Genomic DNA, 20,198 nt, shown 5'->3' with positions numbered 1-20,198 from the left:
TTGCCTTTTTCTCTAGACAGCTTAAACTAGCTGAATCTCGCTACAGCACTTTCGGACGGGAGCTGTTAGCTATATGTTTAGCAGTCAAACATTACCTGCACACACTCGAAGGACGCCAATTCACGATTTCTACGGACCACCGTCTACTCACCTTTGTCCTGCGGTCGATGCCTGACAAGTACTCTCCGTGGGAAACTAGGCACTTGGATTTTATTTCCCAATTTACCGCTGACATCCGCCATACGTCTGGTGTAGATAACACTGCAGCAGACGCCTTATCGTGCCTACCACTGAATTCGCTGTCGTCATCCACCGACATCGACCTGCATCTCCTAGCTGAAGATCAACCTCGCTTAGAGACAATTGATATATCCTCACCCACTTTTGCCATATGCAACTTCAAGTACTTTCCAGTACACACAGCTGACGCACAGATTTTGTACGGTACTGCTATGAATTCTCCTCATCCTTTTGTTCCGGAGACCCACAGACAAACAGTCTTCAGCATACTGCATAACCTGTCACTCACTAGTGTCACTGCCACAGTGAAACTCATTTTGACTAGATTCTTTTGGCCAAATATGAGACGAGACATCACTGCTTGGTCACACTTCTGCCTTTTCTGCCAGAGGTCAAAGGTGCATAGGTAAATCCGTGCACCCCTTTGCATGTTCAACACACCAGATGTGCATTTCAACCATGTACACATCGTCCATTAGTATGTAGTGACGCTATTCCAACAGCGCGCGCGCGCAACGCCCTCTCGCGCATGCGCGAAGACCGGAAGAAGGGAAAGATGATGTGGCATTTAGCTGATAGGCAAGGGAGCGTAAAACCTTGACCAGAAAGGGTACAGGGAGACGCATAGCAGCAGTGAGCAGAACGACTTGAGGCACAGCGTCCGAAGGGAAAGCACGTATTTTCATACGTGTGGTCAACTAAGACACGTAGCAGTCGGATAGAAGGCTTTCCACCAGACATTGTTGCAGACCACATTTTCTTCGCTCCCTAAGGACGCCATTTTTGACCAGCTCAGTTTTGCTGTTGCACTTGTGAGATTCTTACAAGCGATAAAGTTTCAGCTCTGACACATCCATACCAAGCGGAACCAAATATACCACTTATTTCTTACTGTTATAAGAACAATAAAGAGTATATATTTTTACTGCCGCGTTTTGTGTTCTTTGACTGGTAGAATCTGGAAATTTAAGCAACGGAAATAGAGAATGCACCAGTTGCACCCTAAAAGTGCAAGAAGCAACCTATTCCCGTTACAAAATCTGTTGCCAAAGCTTTTCTAGTACGATGGATATCACGGTACGGAGTCTCTACCGACCGTAGAAAACAGTTTGAATCGCAACTCTTCCACAAGCTCAAGAATACCATAGGTGCTCATCGGATTCGAACCACCAATGCGAGATAAGGCCACGTTAAGATAAGCTACGACACGCAACAACGCTACAATACGCGCACGTTTTGTCAATGTATTTGTAAATCATTCTATTTATCTAATTTATTTTACTCACATGCATATTCGTTTGTTAAAATAATAGAGACATTCTTTATTCACCCACTAATCGAATTGATAGTAATACCTATTTTTAGTAATAAACTGTTACAATAAACGAAAGGTTGGACATAAAGACGGGAACGGAACAGGAAACGGGGATAGGACATGGAACAGTGTAATGGTAAACAGGAATTGAGAATAATCCCCGCTTTTCCTGTATTACCGGCCAACTCATTTATTTTACTCAGATGCTTATTCATTTGTTAAAATAATATAGGGACATTTCTTATTCACCCACTAATCGTATTAATAATTTATAATACCAATTTTTAGCAAAAAATTATTACCATAAAAGTTAATTAAAATACTTGATAGCTTAATTACACCTGATTCTAAAATTTATATATTGACATAGGATTGGGGATAAGAATGGAAGTGGAACTAAAACGGGATCTGAACAGGGAACGGGTTAGGATATGAAACAGTGTAATGGGAACGGGAACTGGAAATAACCCCAGTTTTTCCGGGTATTACCGGGTAATTCAGCTAGTATATATCATATTTTACATGTTACATTTATGTGCGTATCTTTGCTAGGCGCAGCTTCACCTGCGCAATGCTGAAAATTTATTGAAAAGGGAAACAATTCAATGAAGTTTATTTATTTATTTTGCAATTTCAACCCATCCCGAATTACAGGAAATTTTTATATCGATAGTCTTTTATATAATTTCTAATTCTGGCAAATGACCAGCATTTTCGTTGGAGGGATTAAATCAACACCCGCTTCAGTGCTCAACTTCCGACGGGGTGCCAGTAGTATGTATTCCCAATAACCCACGGGGAAAGTGACAGGAAAATATACTACAAGAAAATTTTAATAAATGACTGCTTTCATATTGTATTTATCTTTTGCTTCGTTGCTTTACTCAAGGCATTTTATAAAATGTGATATTTTTTAAACATGTCTATAATGCCATTTTATAAATTGTGTTGTAAGTCTACGAGCAGAATCATTAACACGCCAGACAAAATTCTTACGAGCGGTTGCTGAAAATTCTTATAGCTTTGGATAAAAGAAAATGCAGGAGAATTTGTTGATTATGATTTTATTGAACATATTGCCCTCTCAAACTCACACTTATTGCAGCGGTCCTTCAGTTTTTCTAAGCCCCGTGAAAGAACTCGGAAGGTTGGACCTCCAGCCAGACCTTTCGCAACAGGTACTTTTCAGCACCTCCTCGTAAGCGACATTTCTTACGGTTCTTTACATTCTGAGTTCAAATCCCGCCAACACCGACTTTGCCTTTCGTCCTTTCAAGGTCGATAAAATAAAGTACCAATCAAGTACTGTGGTCGATGTAATCGACTTCGTGCTTTTCCATAAACTTGATAACGTTGAGTCAAATTTAGCAAGAATTATATAAGTTGTGATATCGTTGTGTACAATTAATAAATGGCGTAAAATACAATTTAATCACTTTAAGTATTATTTATGGTATATGAATGAAATGAGACATTCATATCCTTTTTTCTCTTTACAATCTTTAAATGTTTCTCTACATTAGAATGTATCAATCAAATTTAATCACGGATGATAGGATATCCAAGAATAATACCACCTACTATCAATACTGTTCTTAGAATTCTAATATAAATCATTTTGTGATTATAACAACACACTGGTTTTGTGTTGTAATTTTCACAATAAGATAGAATTCTATAAACCTGTGGCTGTGTGGTTAAGAAGCTTACTTTGCAGCCATGGTGTTTCGAGTTCAGTCCCACTGCGTGGCACCTTGGGTAAGTGTCTTCTATTATTGCCTCGTGCCAACGGGCGAATGAATTTGGTAGGCAGGAAATGAACAAAGCTCGTATGTACCTATATATGTATGCCTGCAATATCCCCTACCATCGCTTGATAACCTGTGTTGGTTTGTTTACCTCTCCGTAACGAAGCGCAGTTAGGCAAAGGTGACAAATCGAATAAGTCCCAGACTTAAAGAGATAAGTACTGGGGTCAATCTATTTGACCCCGGTGCTCCAGCATAACCACAGTCCAATGACTGCAACAATTACAGGATAAAGATAAAACCTTTCCGTGGTTATATGTGAAACAATAAAACGCACTGCCTTTATTATAAACTGCTTAATAACAATAATATATTCTGCTTTTGTAATCGTTTGCACGCCGGATAAAATGCGTTGCTTTTCATCCTTTCGGAAGTAACTGTTGAACACTGGAGGCGATGTAATTGACTTATCCTTGTCCCAAAATTGCCAAAATTTGAAACCAACGTTTACTTCAGGATAAGTCATACAGAGTTGTTCCCCTTCCTACGAAGTTTTCCAATCCAGGGGACAAATAAGTGCTAATATCAAGGGTCTCATAAGTAATATTGTGAGCTGAAAAACTTCAATTAGCCGAGGTTATTCATTAAATTTATGATCAAAAGCTTTGTTAATAAAAATTGTAATTTTCAAAGATCCTTTCCTTTTTATCATTGGAAACAATTGAGCGTTAAAAGACACACACATATATATATATATATATAGTATAATTACAATTTAGTGCCCCTAACGGGTTTTGATTCTACGTAACTTTCTTTATTATATCTATTATCGTTTCGATAATGTTAATGAAATGATTTTTTCAATTTATAAACCTCATACTTATTTATTAGAAAGTAACGGCCATAGTTTTTTAAACGAATCAATAATTTGTTCATGATCATTACACCACATTAAAAAAAAATTGACATTATTTCTAACAATATTATTTATGATCAACATAAAATTGGTAGGCGCGATGAAGAAAAAATTGAAGTCAACATTTTGCTTGCTTCAGTGGAGAACGAAAGTGTTTTTGACTGCTCCTCCAGAGGGCTGTTGAGCTTTCGACTTAAAGAAGAACGTAAAATTAAGCAACAAATGAAAAACAGAAGATATGAGATAACATGATTAATTCTTTATTTGTATAAATATAATTCATCATGCAAAAATTTTCGAGTCAAAACTTCACCACAACTTTCCTAGCTTTAGTACAACTGATTTTTAGTGATTTCTCCAGTCCAAAACTCCACTGTATCTTTCGTAACCTTTTTACGGGAGCCCAAGTTTTCATTTTCTCGGTTTTTGCATCCTCGCTCCGCTGATATCTTCTGTCATCACTCCAGGTCTTTTTGCCACCTTTCTTTCTTGATTTTTAACATCATTTCAGTGGAATTTAATACAATTTTTTTTCCGTTCCCGAATTCTAATTTTATTTTTGAAATAAATAAATAAAAGGTTGACTCGTGATATAAAAGAACTTTCTTCTTCAGAAATACATTAAATGTGAGGAAGCTGACTATCATTTGATGATCCGTGATTTTGGTCTGGAAGGAAAAGATTTGACCAAGAACAAAATTTATTCTAAGAGGCATTTTACTCCAAGCCAATTACTACCTAAGTAAATGTAAAAAAAATGTTAACTATTCTCACGACTTGTCGTCCAGTTTCCAAATGGGTTATAACTTTCTAGCCAATATCTAGCTTGTTTGCCCTCGATACTTCTAATTCCATTGTTGCACTTCTTCGCATTTTGTTGGTCGCAAGAACAAAAGGTGTGATAGGGTGGTCCGAATTTACCTTACAGGCAGGTGGATAAGTGACACTGAAACATTCCCAGGATTGCCCTGATTCCAAATATGTTCCCTTTGTAGAGAGTGGGGACTAAGTCTATGAGTCAGGAAACCACACGGACAGACGCATAAAATTTTGCATTTATCACATAATGATCAGGCATGGGCAACCTTTTTCGAGAAGCCTGAGACATAACTCATCATCAGGCGAGCCGCACCACTATAAAAATGTTCAAGGTAATTTTTCGGAAGGATACCATTCAGCAATTCCTGCGGATTGTAGAGACGATATGCCGCAATGTGCCCCGTCCTCTTACCTTACCATTATTGTGTTGTACTATAATAGTGAGCAAGTTACTAAATTGTTATAAAAGGTATGGGCTTCTTTTCTTTCTGAATAATTTCTTTTAAACAAACGTAATCGAAAAAGTACCTCTGAAATTTCATTTTAAAAATATGGATTATTAAGAAAAGTTATGAGAAAGCAACTTTAGCTAGTCTACAAATACTTTGCCATAATAAGTCAGCGCTAACTGAAGTTAATTAGTTTTGGTTTTGTGGAGTAGCCTCGACGTTAGGCATGGGCAAACTGGAGCCCGTGGGACTTAACGAACGGCGCGCCGAACGAAAAATTACCTCGAAATTTTGGCGGACGTCAGAGATAGGTAGCCTACATAAGTTGGAATTTCTCCGCTTTGACGGAGATTTTTTCACGGTGCATTTGGAAATAATCAGAAACATCTTTTTAAGAAAAAGAACATTTTTTTTTTTTTCAGAAAATGTTTTTATTAATCCCCCCACTTCATCTTCCCCTATCGCGGATGTCCACCGAAATGTTTTAGTAGTGCGGCTCGCTTCTCAAAAAATATTGCCAACAACTGCTCTTCGTTGTCGACCAGCCTGCTAGAAATAGCAGCCAAATTTCTCTCAAGCTACACTCAACCATTTTGGCTTGTTTTAGGGCTAAACACCAACAACTATTAGCAAAGATTAGTCTATTACCACATTAGCACAACATCATGAGCTGGGAGAATCTGGATACATTAGTTTACTATCTTCCATACAAAAGATTGTTATAAAGAAAGACAACCATGGTGAGTTTACACAAGTGTATGTGTTTTCAATTTTTCACTAAATTCTTTGGTTTTGTTTTCATTTTTTTTACTGATTTTCATCCTACCTACAATACACATCAATTTTGTTTATTTCCTTAAGATAAATATTCTTCAACCTTCTCCTTAAAATTTATATGTATCTATAAATGTATATGTGGATCTATAAATATAACACTGGACATGAAGGTAAATTATACTTTCGAAATCAATATTTTGATCATCTACATATAGATATCATTTCATTTATCTCTCTTTGTTTTTTTTATTCTGATTTAAACGGATATCAGCAGTTGAAATTACTATAAAAAGGGAAAGAAAAACAAACTTTCCCTGCCTACTAATACAGCATTTGTGACAAATGCCAGGTCATTTAATACGAAATCGAAAGTAAAACTCTCCAAAATATGGTATATAGATCAGCGATTCTCAAACTGAGAATATCCTGCCTCCCAAAGGTGAAAATTTTGCCATCTACTCTCTTAGTGAAGGGTCGGGCCGTTTACAACGTTTATCGATGTCTCAGGTATACCTGTGAAGGTGCTTAGCTGTTCCAACGCCTTATCCCGTTGTTGTCGCGTGTTGACTTGCTTCAGTAGGTTCCGTTAAAACTTATGGTGTGCGACCAACTGAGGCACTTAGTGTTGGTTAAATTTATAATTTTTCTTTCTTCACCCATGCTTGTGTTTTCTTCGGTTTTAGATTTGTATTTTAATGTGGTTTTGTATTATATATGCATCATACACATACGTGTTATATAATTAAATATATTAAAATCACCTCCCAAACACACAAAATGTTTTAAGCTATTTTACGTTAAATATGGCAAGTTATCCGCTCTCTCTTCAATCCTCACAAGACCACCTCCTATGAGAAACAAGTATAGAATGATACTGAAAGTACTATGGGAAAATGTATAAATAGAGATGTAGATTGTATATAAATAAGTATCAAACATGCAGTCGTTTCGCTTCATACACGTTATGTCCATGAATTAAAAATTACTTCGTCGTGCAGTTTCATACATCATATATAATCGCTTGCGCTTACTTAGGAAATGTGTGCATGTGGTTATCACGGATTCATTCGTGAAAATCTGTCGTTAGCACACGCATGAAGAGATATTTCGTGATTCTACACACATCTTTTATATGCATGCGTAGCTACCTGATATTTTACACAAACACGCTAATACGTTGTGTTTATAGAAAAATGTGCGTCCGTAGATTTCTATTGAAGCCGCGGGCAGTGAAGCTGTCACCAGAAAACTCGTTATGCTAAAAAATACCAGCTAAAGGTCTAAACGTTTCTAACAGAAAGACATTGAATAGAATAATTCCCCGTTTGAACGTTTTTAATTACACATATTTATATATGTGTGTGTGTGTGTGAGAGAGAGAGAGGACTAGAAATCTACAGATGCACAAAACGGAGAAAATGAAACAAATGGGGAACGGTCCTCAAAAGTAACCCCCAATTGTTTTCCCCCCAAATTCCTATGTTCCCGGAATCTACATAGTCCGAGATATATTTGTAGAAAATTTCATTTAAAAATATCAATTTTCTTGAAAGTTAAGACGAATTGAAGTGGACGCCGGTGAATTTTCCGAAATTCCCCCACTCCACCCCCTCCTAAAACACTTTTCCCCAAAAGTTTTGTATATTCGGAATCAACATGATATAACACATATTCGTAGAAAATTTCATTAAAAAATATCCATTTTTCTGAAAGTTATGATCATCCAAAGTCTGAGGGAGGGGCATGATTCTGTAGTTCTGCCACCTGTTTTTTTTCTTCTTTACTTCGGCTTTAATCGATGTGTGAGAATACAGAAAGCTATCGGTATATCGGAAAACATTTGTTTATTTTGAATCATTGTTAAATGAAAGATCTGGGATTAATGTAGCATTGATATACCTGAGACTGATATACCAATCCCTGATTACCAAATTGATGGGATAGTCGCAACTGGAATGACTTTAATCAAAGGTCTGCTCGAGGGTTAATCTGGGGTTAAACAACAGTAACATTTTATTTACAACTGGGCGATGTTTCGTATGTCGTAGATCAGATTTCCGTCGATTTCCGTAAAAAACTTTTATTTTTTTACATAAGTAATGAGAGCGAAAGAGACTAAGAGGAAGCGATTTTACGACGAGAAGGTTTCACTTTGAAATCGGCCTGTGTGCGTTTGATGGGGTGTGGGAGACAGACAGTATGTTGTGTAAGTGAAGTGCTTCTGTTAGTGTGTGCGAAGAGACAGAGAGAGTAATGTGTGAAAGAGAGAGATAACTGATTTTTTACTCGGTGTATGTGTATATGTATGTATGCATGTATGTGTGTGTGTGTGTGTATGTATCTATGTATGTGTGTGTGTTTATGTATGTATGTATGTATGTATGGCCGGCATAGACTTTTCACACAGAACATTACCAATCGGATTTTGTCACTTTTCCTTACACATTTTGTACTGTTCGTTCCTTTTGCTGCACAACACAATGTTTACACATGCATATATATGCATGCTTGCACCCAGTTTCTGTGCACCTCTATAGACTATTAACTTTTTTTTTCCTTTGAATGCAACTCTTTTCTCATGAGAAGAATATCTCCTCATTTTATAACTCTCCCATCTTTTTCTTACCATTTCACCATCGTCACATCAACAGAGACATTAAGGCTGCACAGTAGCAGTCGACAAGGCATGTATAACGATTAAATAAAAAAAATTTTGTCTATATCTTCGATCACTGTCATTATTCCATTGAGTCAACCTCATTATTTTCTACATAGCAGACTGTTACATAAACAGGCGCCGCAAGGTAATCTTTCGTTTTAATTCGAAATAATGTAAACACTGAATCGGCCATACATACATACATACATACATACACACACACACACACGTACTTACACACACACACATACATGCAGACATACACCGAGTAAAAAATTACGATGAATCGGCCATACATACATACATACATACATAAACACACACACATACATAGATACATACACACACACACACATACATGCATACATACATATACACATACACCGAGTAAAAAATCAGTTATCTCTCTCTTTCACACATTACTCTCTCTGTCTCTTCGCACACACTAACAGAAGCACTTCACTTACACAACATACTGTCTGTCTCCCACACCCCATCAAACGCACACAGGCCGATTTCAAAGTGAAACCTTCTCGTCGTAAAATCGCTTCCTCTTAGTCTCTTTCGCTCTCATTACTTATGTAAAAAAATAAAAGTTTTTTACGGAAATCGACGGAAATCTGTGCTACTACAACCGAAACTACAACCGAAACTATGCCACATTTTATTTACAACTGTGTATTCCTCTTATTTTAAATTAAATTTTTTTATTGCCTTCGCAGTGTTTACCGTTTTACAAAATCAAACTAGAAAACTAGACAAAACATAGAACACAATTGAAAAAATTAAAAAGACTAAAAAAGAGAGAAAGAAGAAAGAGAAAAAAGGAAAAAAAAAAAAGAAGAAAACAATTCACCACCTTGGGTTGTAAAGTTGAGGGTTGCTAGGAAACCTTTTATAACTCCAGGTTCTATCTTTCTCTGACATACATGAGACTTATCATGATTATATAGGTGGATTAAGGCGGCGAGCTGGCAGAATCGTTAGCACGCTGGACGAAATGTTTAGCGGTATTTCGCCTGTCGCAACGTTGTAAGTTCAAATTTGCCGTTCATCCTTTCGGGGGTTGATAAATTAAGTAAGGCCGGTTATTTCCCTCACCGAAATTTCAGGCCTTGTGCCTATTGTAGAAAGGATTATATGGGTGGATTAGGAGAATCGTGGAACCGTCTAACAAACGTGCGTTGAATGTTTAGTTACTTCCCTTTACGTTTTGAGTTCAAATCCTTCCGAGGTCAACTTTGCATTTTCATCCTTCCGGCATCGTTAAAGTAATATATTCTAAGGCTAGTACAGGTGCCGATTCTTACAGTGCATCTTAAATGTGACTGGAATTATAATTAAAGAAAAATAATTTGTCCAAAACTAACCATAACTGTTTAAATACAATGGGTGGTATAACATATAAAGGTAACAAGTAAAGCTTATAATTTTGTTTATTTTTGGACGTTTTCTATCTAATTATGATTGCTTGAATGTTTATTTCTCTTAAAATAGCTATGTAGTCTGCGAGCCATTCCGTTTCCATTTTCCTTTGTAGGTGATGTAGTAATTGGAGGAAGTGATTTGCTAAAAGTACATTGAGTATTGCGAGCTGCTAGAAATAACAGCCAAATTTTCCTCATATCACATTCTGCTTTTTTTTATTTATTTATTTTTTTTTGAAGGCATTTAAATAATGTAGTCCAGAATACTCTAGGTTTATGCCTAAACAAAAAAGGCGAGATGGTCACGGTTGAAATACCTTTTATCATAACTACCTTCATTGACTTGGGGTTACGCAACGACAACAATAGCTTATAATGTATAATGTGTATTTCAATGTATCCTTTGTTATTATTTGAACAATGGTAACAGTACAGTATGTCGTCAGCACGAGAATGTGCACACAACCTAACAGACAAAAGGCCTGGTCTATTATTTATTCGGCAATGCCATGTTTTATATCCATTGTCGTTCATTCGCTTGCAGATTGCGTATGTGAAACTATTCTCTTTCATTTGTTACGTATGAATGGTAGTACAATCTGATTGGGGTGGGGGTAGGGAAATTAAAATATCGATATACATTTCGCAAGGATACCCAATTTATTCACTACTATTTACCTTTTTTTCTTTTACTGTTTACGAATTAAACACAATATGTATTTACTAAAATTTACCCGGTTACGAAGGATAAATAATAAATGGTAATTAAAAATCCTCGTGGAGTGAAGATGTCACGGTAAAATTTACCGATAATACTAGGTAGAAATCGAATACTACTTTACCGGAAGAATTCGTGGAAGACTTCCTCACCTCAGAATAATTACTTCAATAAACTTATAGAACAGCGACTTATTGTAAACTCTCTCTCTCCATCTCTCCCTCCATCCATCTCTCTCAACTCTACTTTGCGTAGTGTAAAAGGATCGAATTACCTCAAAGATATGTAACTAGACACAGTGGTAGGTAACTTTCCTATTCACAAAGCTCTTCATTTGTAACCGTATCTGTTTGTGTATCTTTAGACACTTCGTACTTTGTGGTAGCAAATGTGTGGCCGTATTGTAGCCCATGCAAATTGATAGCATTCTACGTTTAAGCGGGACGCATTTATTTTGACGCAAGAGAAGGGTGCACATACGTGCATTTGGAGCGATTTACTCTCGTTCTTATAGGTTTTGACCGCTGAAACCAAAAAGTTACAAAGTTATAGATGTTTCTGTTATAAAATGTTATGGACACACACACACACACACATATATATTCTTTTCAAGGATGTGTACCTAATATTTTCTGGTGGTAATCAAACTAGGGTATGTGCAAAGGAATCCAGAACCGCATTATATACGTGTCCTTCTCTAAGATAATGACGATGTGAGTCGTGGAAAACTGGGTTGTTATTTTTAACAGATCGAGTGACCATGTAAAGGTTCCCGCCACTTTAAAACTAATAATCGGTTTCTAGTATTGAGATTAATTCCCACTATGTGACGACCCACAATTGGCTGCTTGTGATAGTAGTGATGGTACAATTTGAAAGCTTTCTGGAGGACAAGACCTGAATTCTGCATTGAAATGCAAAGTAACACTCATCACTTTTACAGTACTACCACTCCATGCACATGTATCATAGATGTTTATAGCAAAGTGGTCTGAACATTTAACTTCTAACTGTCTTTGCCCTAGGTACAATGCAGTGTCAGTGGTAGGACACAAATCATTATGATTCCTTGGTTGACACACACATACGCATGCATGAAACTGAAACCATGTGACAACTGTGTAGCTTTATAGTTAAATAAAACGCTATAATTATTCTTGGATAGTGAGTTCTGTTCCTCCACTTTATAGCACCAAAGCTCTGTGTGTGTGCATGCACATGCATGCAATCCTTTACCATTTTCTATCCTTTTTAGGATTAATTTTTATATTCAGAGCAACTGCTGTCTGAGAGGGGTTGGAATATAATCACACACATATACATAAAAACATACATGCATACATTTCATATATATTTCTCATACACAGTGAAAGTATTTACTGATCTTCATGGCTCTATATGACAGACCACCTCACATTTTCCACTCACAAGCTACTGCTGAAGCCAACCCTGTATTAAAAGACATTTGCTCAAAGTGCTTCACTGTGGAATCAAAGCCATACTTATGTTTGCTAAGAATACCAGCACAGTATTGATACAGCCCTCTCATCCTTGACATTCTACAAGCTCAAGGGTGGGAGGGCTGAAATAGGTGTCTTAAGAAAAGGCTGGCAAAGTTAACCTGGATGTGAAGGGACATAACCAATATGGAATACAATATCACCAGTTAGTTTTGTTTAATGCTTGAATATTTTTCCATCCCACATTGGTATACATACATAATCACTTAATATATGTGTGTGTGTGTGTATATATATATATATATATATATATATATCATCATCATTATTTAACGTCTGTTGTCCATGCTGGCATGGATTTGACAGTTTGACTAGGGCTGGCAAGCTGGAAGGCTGCACCAGACTCCAGTCTGATTTGGCATGGTTTCTATGGCTTGATGCCCTTCCTAACACCAACCACTCCAAGAGCTTAATGGGTGCCTTTGCATGACACCAGTATCTTCTACAACTGTGATTTTTCTCAGCTTGATGGGTCTTCTTCTCAAGTACAATATAATGTCAAAGGTCTCGGTCATTGCCTCTGTGAGGCCCAACACTCAAAAGGAGCTCAGCCATTTTGCCTCCGTGAGGCCCACTGCTCGAAAGGAGCTCAGCCACTTTGCCTATGTGAGGTCCTATGCTTGAAAGATGCTTTTCACACGCCACTGGTATGGGTGCCACTTACATGACACCAGCATCAGCAATGACTACAATTTCACTTGGCTTGACATGTCTTCTCAAGCACAGCCTATTACCAAGGGTCTTAGTCACTAGTCATTGCTTCTGTGAGGCCCAAAGTTTGAATATCATGCTTCACTACCTCGTCCCATGTCTTCCTGGGTCTACCTCTACTACAGGTTCTCTTCACAATTAGAAATCAGTACTTCTTTACATGGTTGTCCTTCTACATATGCATCACATGACCATACCAGCACAGTCATCTCTCTTGCACACCGCATCTGATGCCTCTTATGCCTAACTTTTCTCTCAAGATGCTTACACTCTGTCAAACATGCACATTGGCATTGCACATCCAGCGAAGCATACTAGCTTCATTTCTTTCAAGCCTACGCATGACCTCAGCTGTCACAGCTCATGTTTCACTGCCATGTAATATAGCTATTTGCACACAGGCATCTAACAATCTGCCTTTCACTCTGAAGGAGAGGCTCTTTGTTGCTAGCAGAAGTAGGAGCTCTCTGAACTTTGCCCAGCCTAATCTTATTCTCACAGCTACGCTACTAACTTGGTTACCTTGATAACAGAAGCTACATACTACCTCTAGCTTACCCCACTGGCAGTTGATGGAGTCTATTTTCTGTACATTTTTGGTGTTTATTGTACTTGTGCATCTTCCACATACAAAAGCTATTTTCCCTGTTAACCTTCCTCTGATATTGCAGCACCTTTTACCTTTATATATATAACAGGTGCAACCTAATTTTGAGCAATGTCATCACTTGATTCTTCTCTTAAACAGGAGCAGCACAGATGTTACTTTCCGGTCCTGCTAGGAATCTAAATGCTTTTGCATACGCAAACATTGAGTCAAGTACGTTAACACCAACATCAAAATGAAAATCAAATGGAAATTGTAGTTAAGATACCCGTTATGGTGACACGTTAAAAGCACCGTCCAAACGTGGCAGATGCCAGCGCAGCCTGACTGGCGTCCATGTAAGGATACGTAAAAGCACCAACCGATTATGGTTGTTTGCCAGTCTCCTCTGGCCCCTGTGCCGGTGGCACGTAAAAAGCACCCACTACACTCACGGAGTGGTTGGCATTAGGAAGGGCATCCAGCTGTAGAAATACTGCCAGATCAGACTGGAGCCTGGTGCAGCCTCCTGGTTTCCCAGACCCCGGTCAAACCGTCCAACCCATGCTAGCATGGAAATTGGACGTTAAACGATGCTGATGAAACACACACGCACACATCAACAAGATTGCATATAAATTTCTATTCATCAAATTTTACTCAAAAGCCTTTTGCTCACCTGAAGCTACAACAGAAAACAGTTGCCCAAAATGCCAACGCAGAATTCATCTTCAAAACACATACTTGTTTGTTTTATATTTTTATATTTTTCATGCAAAAACATGAGTGCTGCTGTTGATGATATTTAGTACACATGCTAAAGATGTGTAAAGTTTGTTATAATTTTTTTTATGTGGGTAAGCTAGATTATTTCCTCACCTAAAGGTTTCATGTAGTCAGTTTTACTGTCACCTATACTCCTTAGTGTTAAATGCCTTTGACTGGTCATGTGATCAACTTAAATACTTTTCATCAAGTATCAGGTGTTGGTTCTTCTTTGAAGATTTATCAACAGAAGACATTGGTATACACCAGCAAGTTAAGATATGCTTGGATATTTTGTTTTGGATTGGAGTGCTGTGACAAATCGTGTAGAGCTTCCTTGTAGGACAAAAGTTGCAAAATTGCTCACACTTTTTCTATAATTGACCACATAACCTTCATATTCATTCCAACACCCTTTAACTTCTAAATTATGGCAATAGTACTAAAGTGTTTACATAAGGTAGTAGCAAGTGTGGATGCATGGTTTTTTTTTTGGGGGGGGGGGTTAATGTTTCTCTGTTAGCTCTACATCTTTCTTATCAATAAAACTTTCTGAACAGCCACAAAGTTAATCAGCTGTTTAACAAAAACAAGATGTAAAGGTGCACTTTACTCTGAAGAACTTACTTAATTGTCACACACCAGCATCGGTTGTCAAGGAATGTTGCGGGGAACAAACACAGACACACAAACATATATACACATACATACATACACACATACACACACACATACATATATGCAATGGGCTTCTTTCAGTTTGTCTACCAAATCCACTCACAAGGCTTTAGTCAGCTCGAGGTGCCACGCAGTGAGACTGAACCCAGAACCACGTGGTTCGTAAGCAAGCTACTTACCACACAGCCACTCCTACGCCTCATTGTATAATAGTGATACGTATCTGAGACTCTGATGAAGCTATAAAATGTTATTCAGGACACAACTATGAGTCCACCACATCTTATAGTAAAAACAGCTGTAAGCTAATGGAGTTAATAAGATAATCGTTTTATTCCTTTGTCATTTCATTTTCTTATTTGTAATGAAATAAATAATAATGACATGTGTTTCTTTTGGGTTTTTTCCAGTAAAAGTTACCACTTAGCATGCCCAATGCCGATTCAGCATTTTTCGGCTGTCCATCCTCAACTAATTTGCAAATGGCACAAGAGCAACAGTTTCATTCTCCCCCGTCGACATTCGTCTCAATGGTTACAACAATGGGCCAGACGAAGCAATCTGCGCTCCAGGTTAAGAAAGATTGGTATGTAAATTTTTTTCTTATCCCCTTTCTTTTTTTTACTGTTTTACATTCATTTTTCAAAACCAACATAGAAGTTTTATTTATTTATTTTTCATCTGATTAAATCACAAAACATTTAACAGTGACTTACAGGTGCAGTGTCTCAAATATTTCTTGTCTCAATCTGGTGTGTATTACCACTACACCTTAGGACATAGAATGTAATGTAATGGTATGTTATGGCAACAGATTCTCTCTACATACAGAGTGTTCGGGCTAAATTTGACAATTTATTTTTGTCTCCTTTTGTCAGGGACAGCTTGATGTATTAGCAAACAACCAATAGCATTAGAGAGCATAAAAATTAAAGTTGTAGTTGAGAAAAAGTTAGCTGACATGGAGGACAGAAAGCCTCCATGGAAAAAGAGTACTTGAATTATGATGATTCACATCAGGTATCGAAATGCCAACATCATGACTGCTGGTCAGTGGTCTGTAAACACTGTAAAGGTTATGACACATGACATGGACAGCTGCAATAGAGACTTTGAAGCTGTGGCCAGCAGGAAGGGACACAGCAAGTGTTCTGACTACATTTGCATACAGGAATTCATCCAACAACTGTATGAGAGAGCCTTAGGCTCAGTTCAGACAGCTATGTGAAGCTACTGGAGACTGGTCAAACCCTGACTGGAGAGGGTTGCTGTTGGAAAGACATATGTGTGGCAGTAGGATTCAGCTCTTTGCTGAATCTGATTAAATCATAAAACATTTAACAGTGACTTACAGGTGCAGTATCTCAAATATTCCTTGTCTCAGTCTGGTGTGTATTACCACTACACCTTAGTGTAGAAAGAGTCAAAAGTGGTTGCTGGAGAATATCCACAACTTCACCCACCCCAATTTCTGGCCTCCTAATTTCTCCGATTATAATCCCATAGATTACTATGTGCAGGGTGTGGTTCAGAAAGGTACCAACTACTCAGCCTGCAACACCAAGATTGAGCTGGTAGTCAAGACCAAGAAGGTATTCAAAGATCTCCCCAGGGACACAGTAAGGAATGCATATGCCATGTTCTGGAGCTGTTTTGAGGCTGTGCTGGAAGCTAAGGGCATCTACTTTGTGTAAACTGTTATCTTCCAGCCATAGTGTAGTTGATATTTTTTGATATTTTAAAATACTTTTATTTTGGGGTGGGATATGGTATTTTCTTTTCCTTTTATGCAAACAGTCAAATTTAGCCCAAACACCCGATAGTATATGAGACAGGTATAAGAAATCTGCTACTCTACTGAACAAAACATAGACAGGAAATATAACAAATGATGTGTAACAATTATAGTAGACTGAGTTAAGTATAAAACTCTGAATGGATAAAGTGAGCTTATGAGCATGGCTGGAATGAGTTGACAAAATGAGTCAGGCATCACAAACATTGGTAACAGTGGCATAACTTATTGGGGAGCAAGGGAAGTGACCACTCCCGTTGAGCACATTTTTCAAAATTGATGTCTTTTCAACAATTTTTTCTTTGCTCTTTAGTTACCTACATCAGTAGTTGAAAGTTTCAAACATAATGATATTATTACTGGATCATAAGCTTAATGAAAGTAGAAAACAATTACATATAACTATTGAAATATTTCATATAATATAAGGGAAACAAGTTAAAAATTGTTTGATATGTGTCACAATACCTTTTTTGTGTGTGCTCGCTCTCACAAACTTTAGAACCTGGCTAGACTTCTGATTGGTACATGTATATCAGTAAAGATGACTAAGGTCGTATAGGTACACAATCTGACTGGATGACATAGGAACATATGTTGATAATGTAAAGTAGTGATTCTCAAACAGTATGCTGCAAGGAATATTTATGAACACTGCTAGTTTTGAAAAATGTAATTTAAGGCTTTAGGAAATCCAAACATTGCTAACGTATCTTGAAAGCATGTTACTTATAAGTTTCTTATGCATATGTATGATTATTTGAACAAGATGACTTATACTTCTTTATATTCTTTGCTAGATTATTAGCATGAAAAATTATTTTTGTTTTGTTGAACTTTCCATATGAGGTGTGCCATTTTTATTTTCTTATTTGATCTTCTGTGTGCTATGATGTCAAAAATATTAAGAACCTTGCTACTACCTTATGTAAACACTTTAGTACTATGTAAGGTATCTTATGATAGATATTAGACCAAGTAAAAATTAGTAGATAATGAAATGAGCCTTGAAAACATTAAGTTTCAGATGAGAGAGTTACGTGATTGAGATGCATGGAGAGATGATGTATAACAGACTTATACAACCTAAGTAGTCTTAATGAAAATGCTGACTCTAAAAGGATTACAAAAACGATATGATGATGCCTGAAGATTTGAATGATAATTGTGACAGTGGTGGGTAAGATGGAATAATGCAATATATAACACATGGTCCAAGTTTTGAGTAAGTCTGCATTAACTGCACCTACAGCTTATAACGATTTAACAAAATTTTATTTTGTATCTTTCAGGAATTGTCTTGGGTGGAGTTCTAATGTGGTAAGTACACCTTTCACATTATATATTTTTCACAGTTGTTTTCATAGGTAATTGTGTTCTGTTATTAACTCAGGCCGATCAAAGCCTTGTGAGAGGATTTAGTTGGCAGAAATTGAAAGAAGTCTGTCATGCGTGCATGTGTGTGTGTTTGTGTGTGTGTGTGGTGTGTGTGTGTGTCCTTGCCTTTATATAGTTGTAAGTGAATATCACTGTCATGCAAATGATGTCCTTTGTCTTCATTCTTTGGAAACATGTCTGGTCATGGGGAAATACTGCCATTGTTAAAAACTGGTGAGGGTTGGCAACTTGGAGGGCATTGGGCTGTAGAAAGTTTGTCTCAACAAAATTCCTGTCTGTTGTGGTTAACATTCTTTTATACATATTCTACGTCTTTCCAACAGCTATTTAGAATAGCTAAGTTGGTGTTGGTTTGTCCCATTACCCAGAATTCATTATTTTCAGAAAATCTGTCTTGAACTTTTTAGTTATGCTCTCGAAAGATCAACCCAGTTCTCAATAACCTGAATGCTAGCAAGTTAATTTTCTTCATTTGTTTCATTGATGTGTCTTTTCAAAATATTTTTTCTTTGAACGTATAAAAAAAGCAGTTTAGGTTATAAACTGTTTCTAAGCATTGGTATGTTTTGTTAACCTTTCTTTCAGTGGGTCAGCAGTTTACCTCGAGGTTAAGATGTTAGATGAAAACCTGCCCTCCTTCAATAACGTCTCTAATATGGATCGTAGATCTGAATCAAAATTTTCTCAAAGTTTCTCACGTATCGGTGAGTAAAACATGGATGTCTCTCATTATTCACTTGGTCACATTAATCATTGGTTACTTTTTCTGACTTGTTTAAGTACTTATATAACTGCTGTTGTATCAATGGCTAGCAAGCTTGCTTGCTATGCTGCACTGGGGAAACATTTATAGAATTTATTTGTTTCTTGCAAGATGTTGTATGAACTTGACTAATGCTAACTGATCAATGAACTTTATTAATCCTTTCAGGTGTATTATTTTCCAGTATCACTTTTGATGATGTGATTGATATTTCTAAAATGACATCGTAGGGTAGGTGTAAGAGGTCAAATCTGGCTAGTTTGAACATAAAACAGGTAGAATATTTGAGCCAGATACGGCCAGTTTAAATGCTAAAAGGTTCAGGAAATGATAATTAAGTAGCTCAATACCCATCACTACACTGCTACAGATTCTTAACTACTGCTTCTTGGTGAGAAGCTGATTCGAGGACACTCCTCTTGGAAATGGTGCAGCTCAATGATAGATGCTCTTGCAGTCACTTGACCTGTTAAAAATAGCTGTCAAATGTCTTGAAAAAATGCTAATAATGCACTATGTATGAGAAAACAATCTCTGCCCAGAGGTTTTCTCACTAAGATTAACTCGGGTTAAATGACGACAGCATATAAGAGTAACATTTATGGAAATAAATTCTGTTTGATTATGACCTATCTCTTAAATATTCTTTTTTCAGTTGACCTAAACACTGGCCCAGTAAAAGTAAAACCAAGAAGTGATAAGCTAGGTAAGGGAAATTTCCTTCTGTAATCAAATAACAGAAATTACTACTAAAACGTTTTATCCCTATGATAGTTTTAACAAAAATTAAAATCTGAAGTCCAAAGAAATCAGTAGTGGTTTGTGTGAGCAAAAATTCACTCAGCAAAGTTCATAAATCTGTTGGTAAGAGGACAAGAATTTTCATCTTGCCACATTGTATAAACTTATCCAAA

The 20,198-nt window shown here is 37.1% G+C and overlaps 1 protein-coding gene across 9 annotated transcripts in view; it reads left to right on the top strand.

Annotated features, from left to right (window-relative positions):
- Positions 1-5,346: 5,346 nt before the first annotated feature.
- Positions 5,347-20,198, top strand: part of LOC115232149 (protein SERAC1) — a 42,077-nt gene continuing 27,225 nt past the window's right edge. The window contains exons 1-5 of one of the 9 annotated variants that reach the window (XM_036499315.1): positions 5,347-5,507; positions 15,739-15,914; positions 18,416-18,443; positions 19,107-19,225; positions 19,940-19,990. In XM_036499315.1, coding sequence (XP_036355208.1) covers positions 5,362-5,507; positions 15,739-15,914; positions 18,416-18,443; positions 19,107-19,225; positions 19,940-19,990 — 520 coding nt within the window. In that variant the 5' untranslated portion in view covers positions 5,347-5,361. Of the gene's footprint in view, positions 5,508-5,995; positions 6,244-6,288; positions 6,435-6,844; positions 6,889-10,184; positions 10,334-10,719; positions 10,900-11,147; positions 11,370-15,738; positions 15,915-18,415; positions 18,444-19,106; positions 19,226-19,939; positions 19,991-20,198 lie in introns of those variants that run through there. The other 8 variants (XM_029801998.2, XM_036499324.1, XM_036499329.1 and 5 more) reach the window with 8 other exon arrangements.

This window comes from Octopus sinensis, linkage group LG2, assembly GCF_006345805.1.
Source record: "Octopus sinensis linkage group LG2, ASM634580v1, whole genome shotgun sequence".
Taxonomy (NCBI): Eukaryota; Metazoa; Mollusca; class Cephalopoda; order Octopoda; family Octopodidae; genus Octopus; species Octopus sinensis.
Note: the sequence above shows the minus strand (reverse complement) of the source record. Positions and strands in the feature narration are given on the sequence as shown.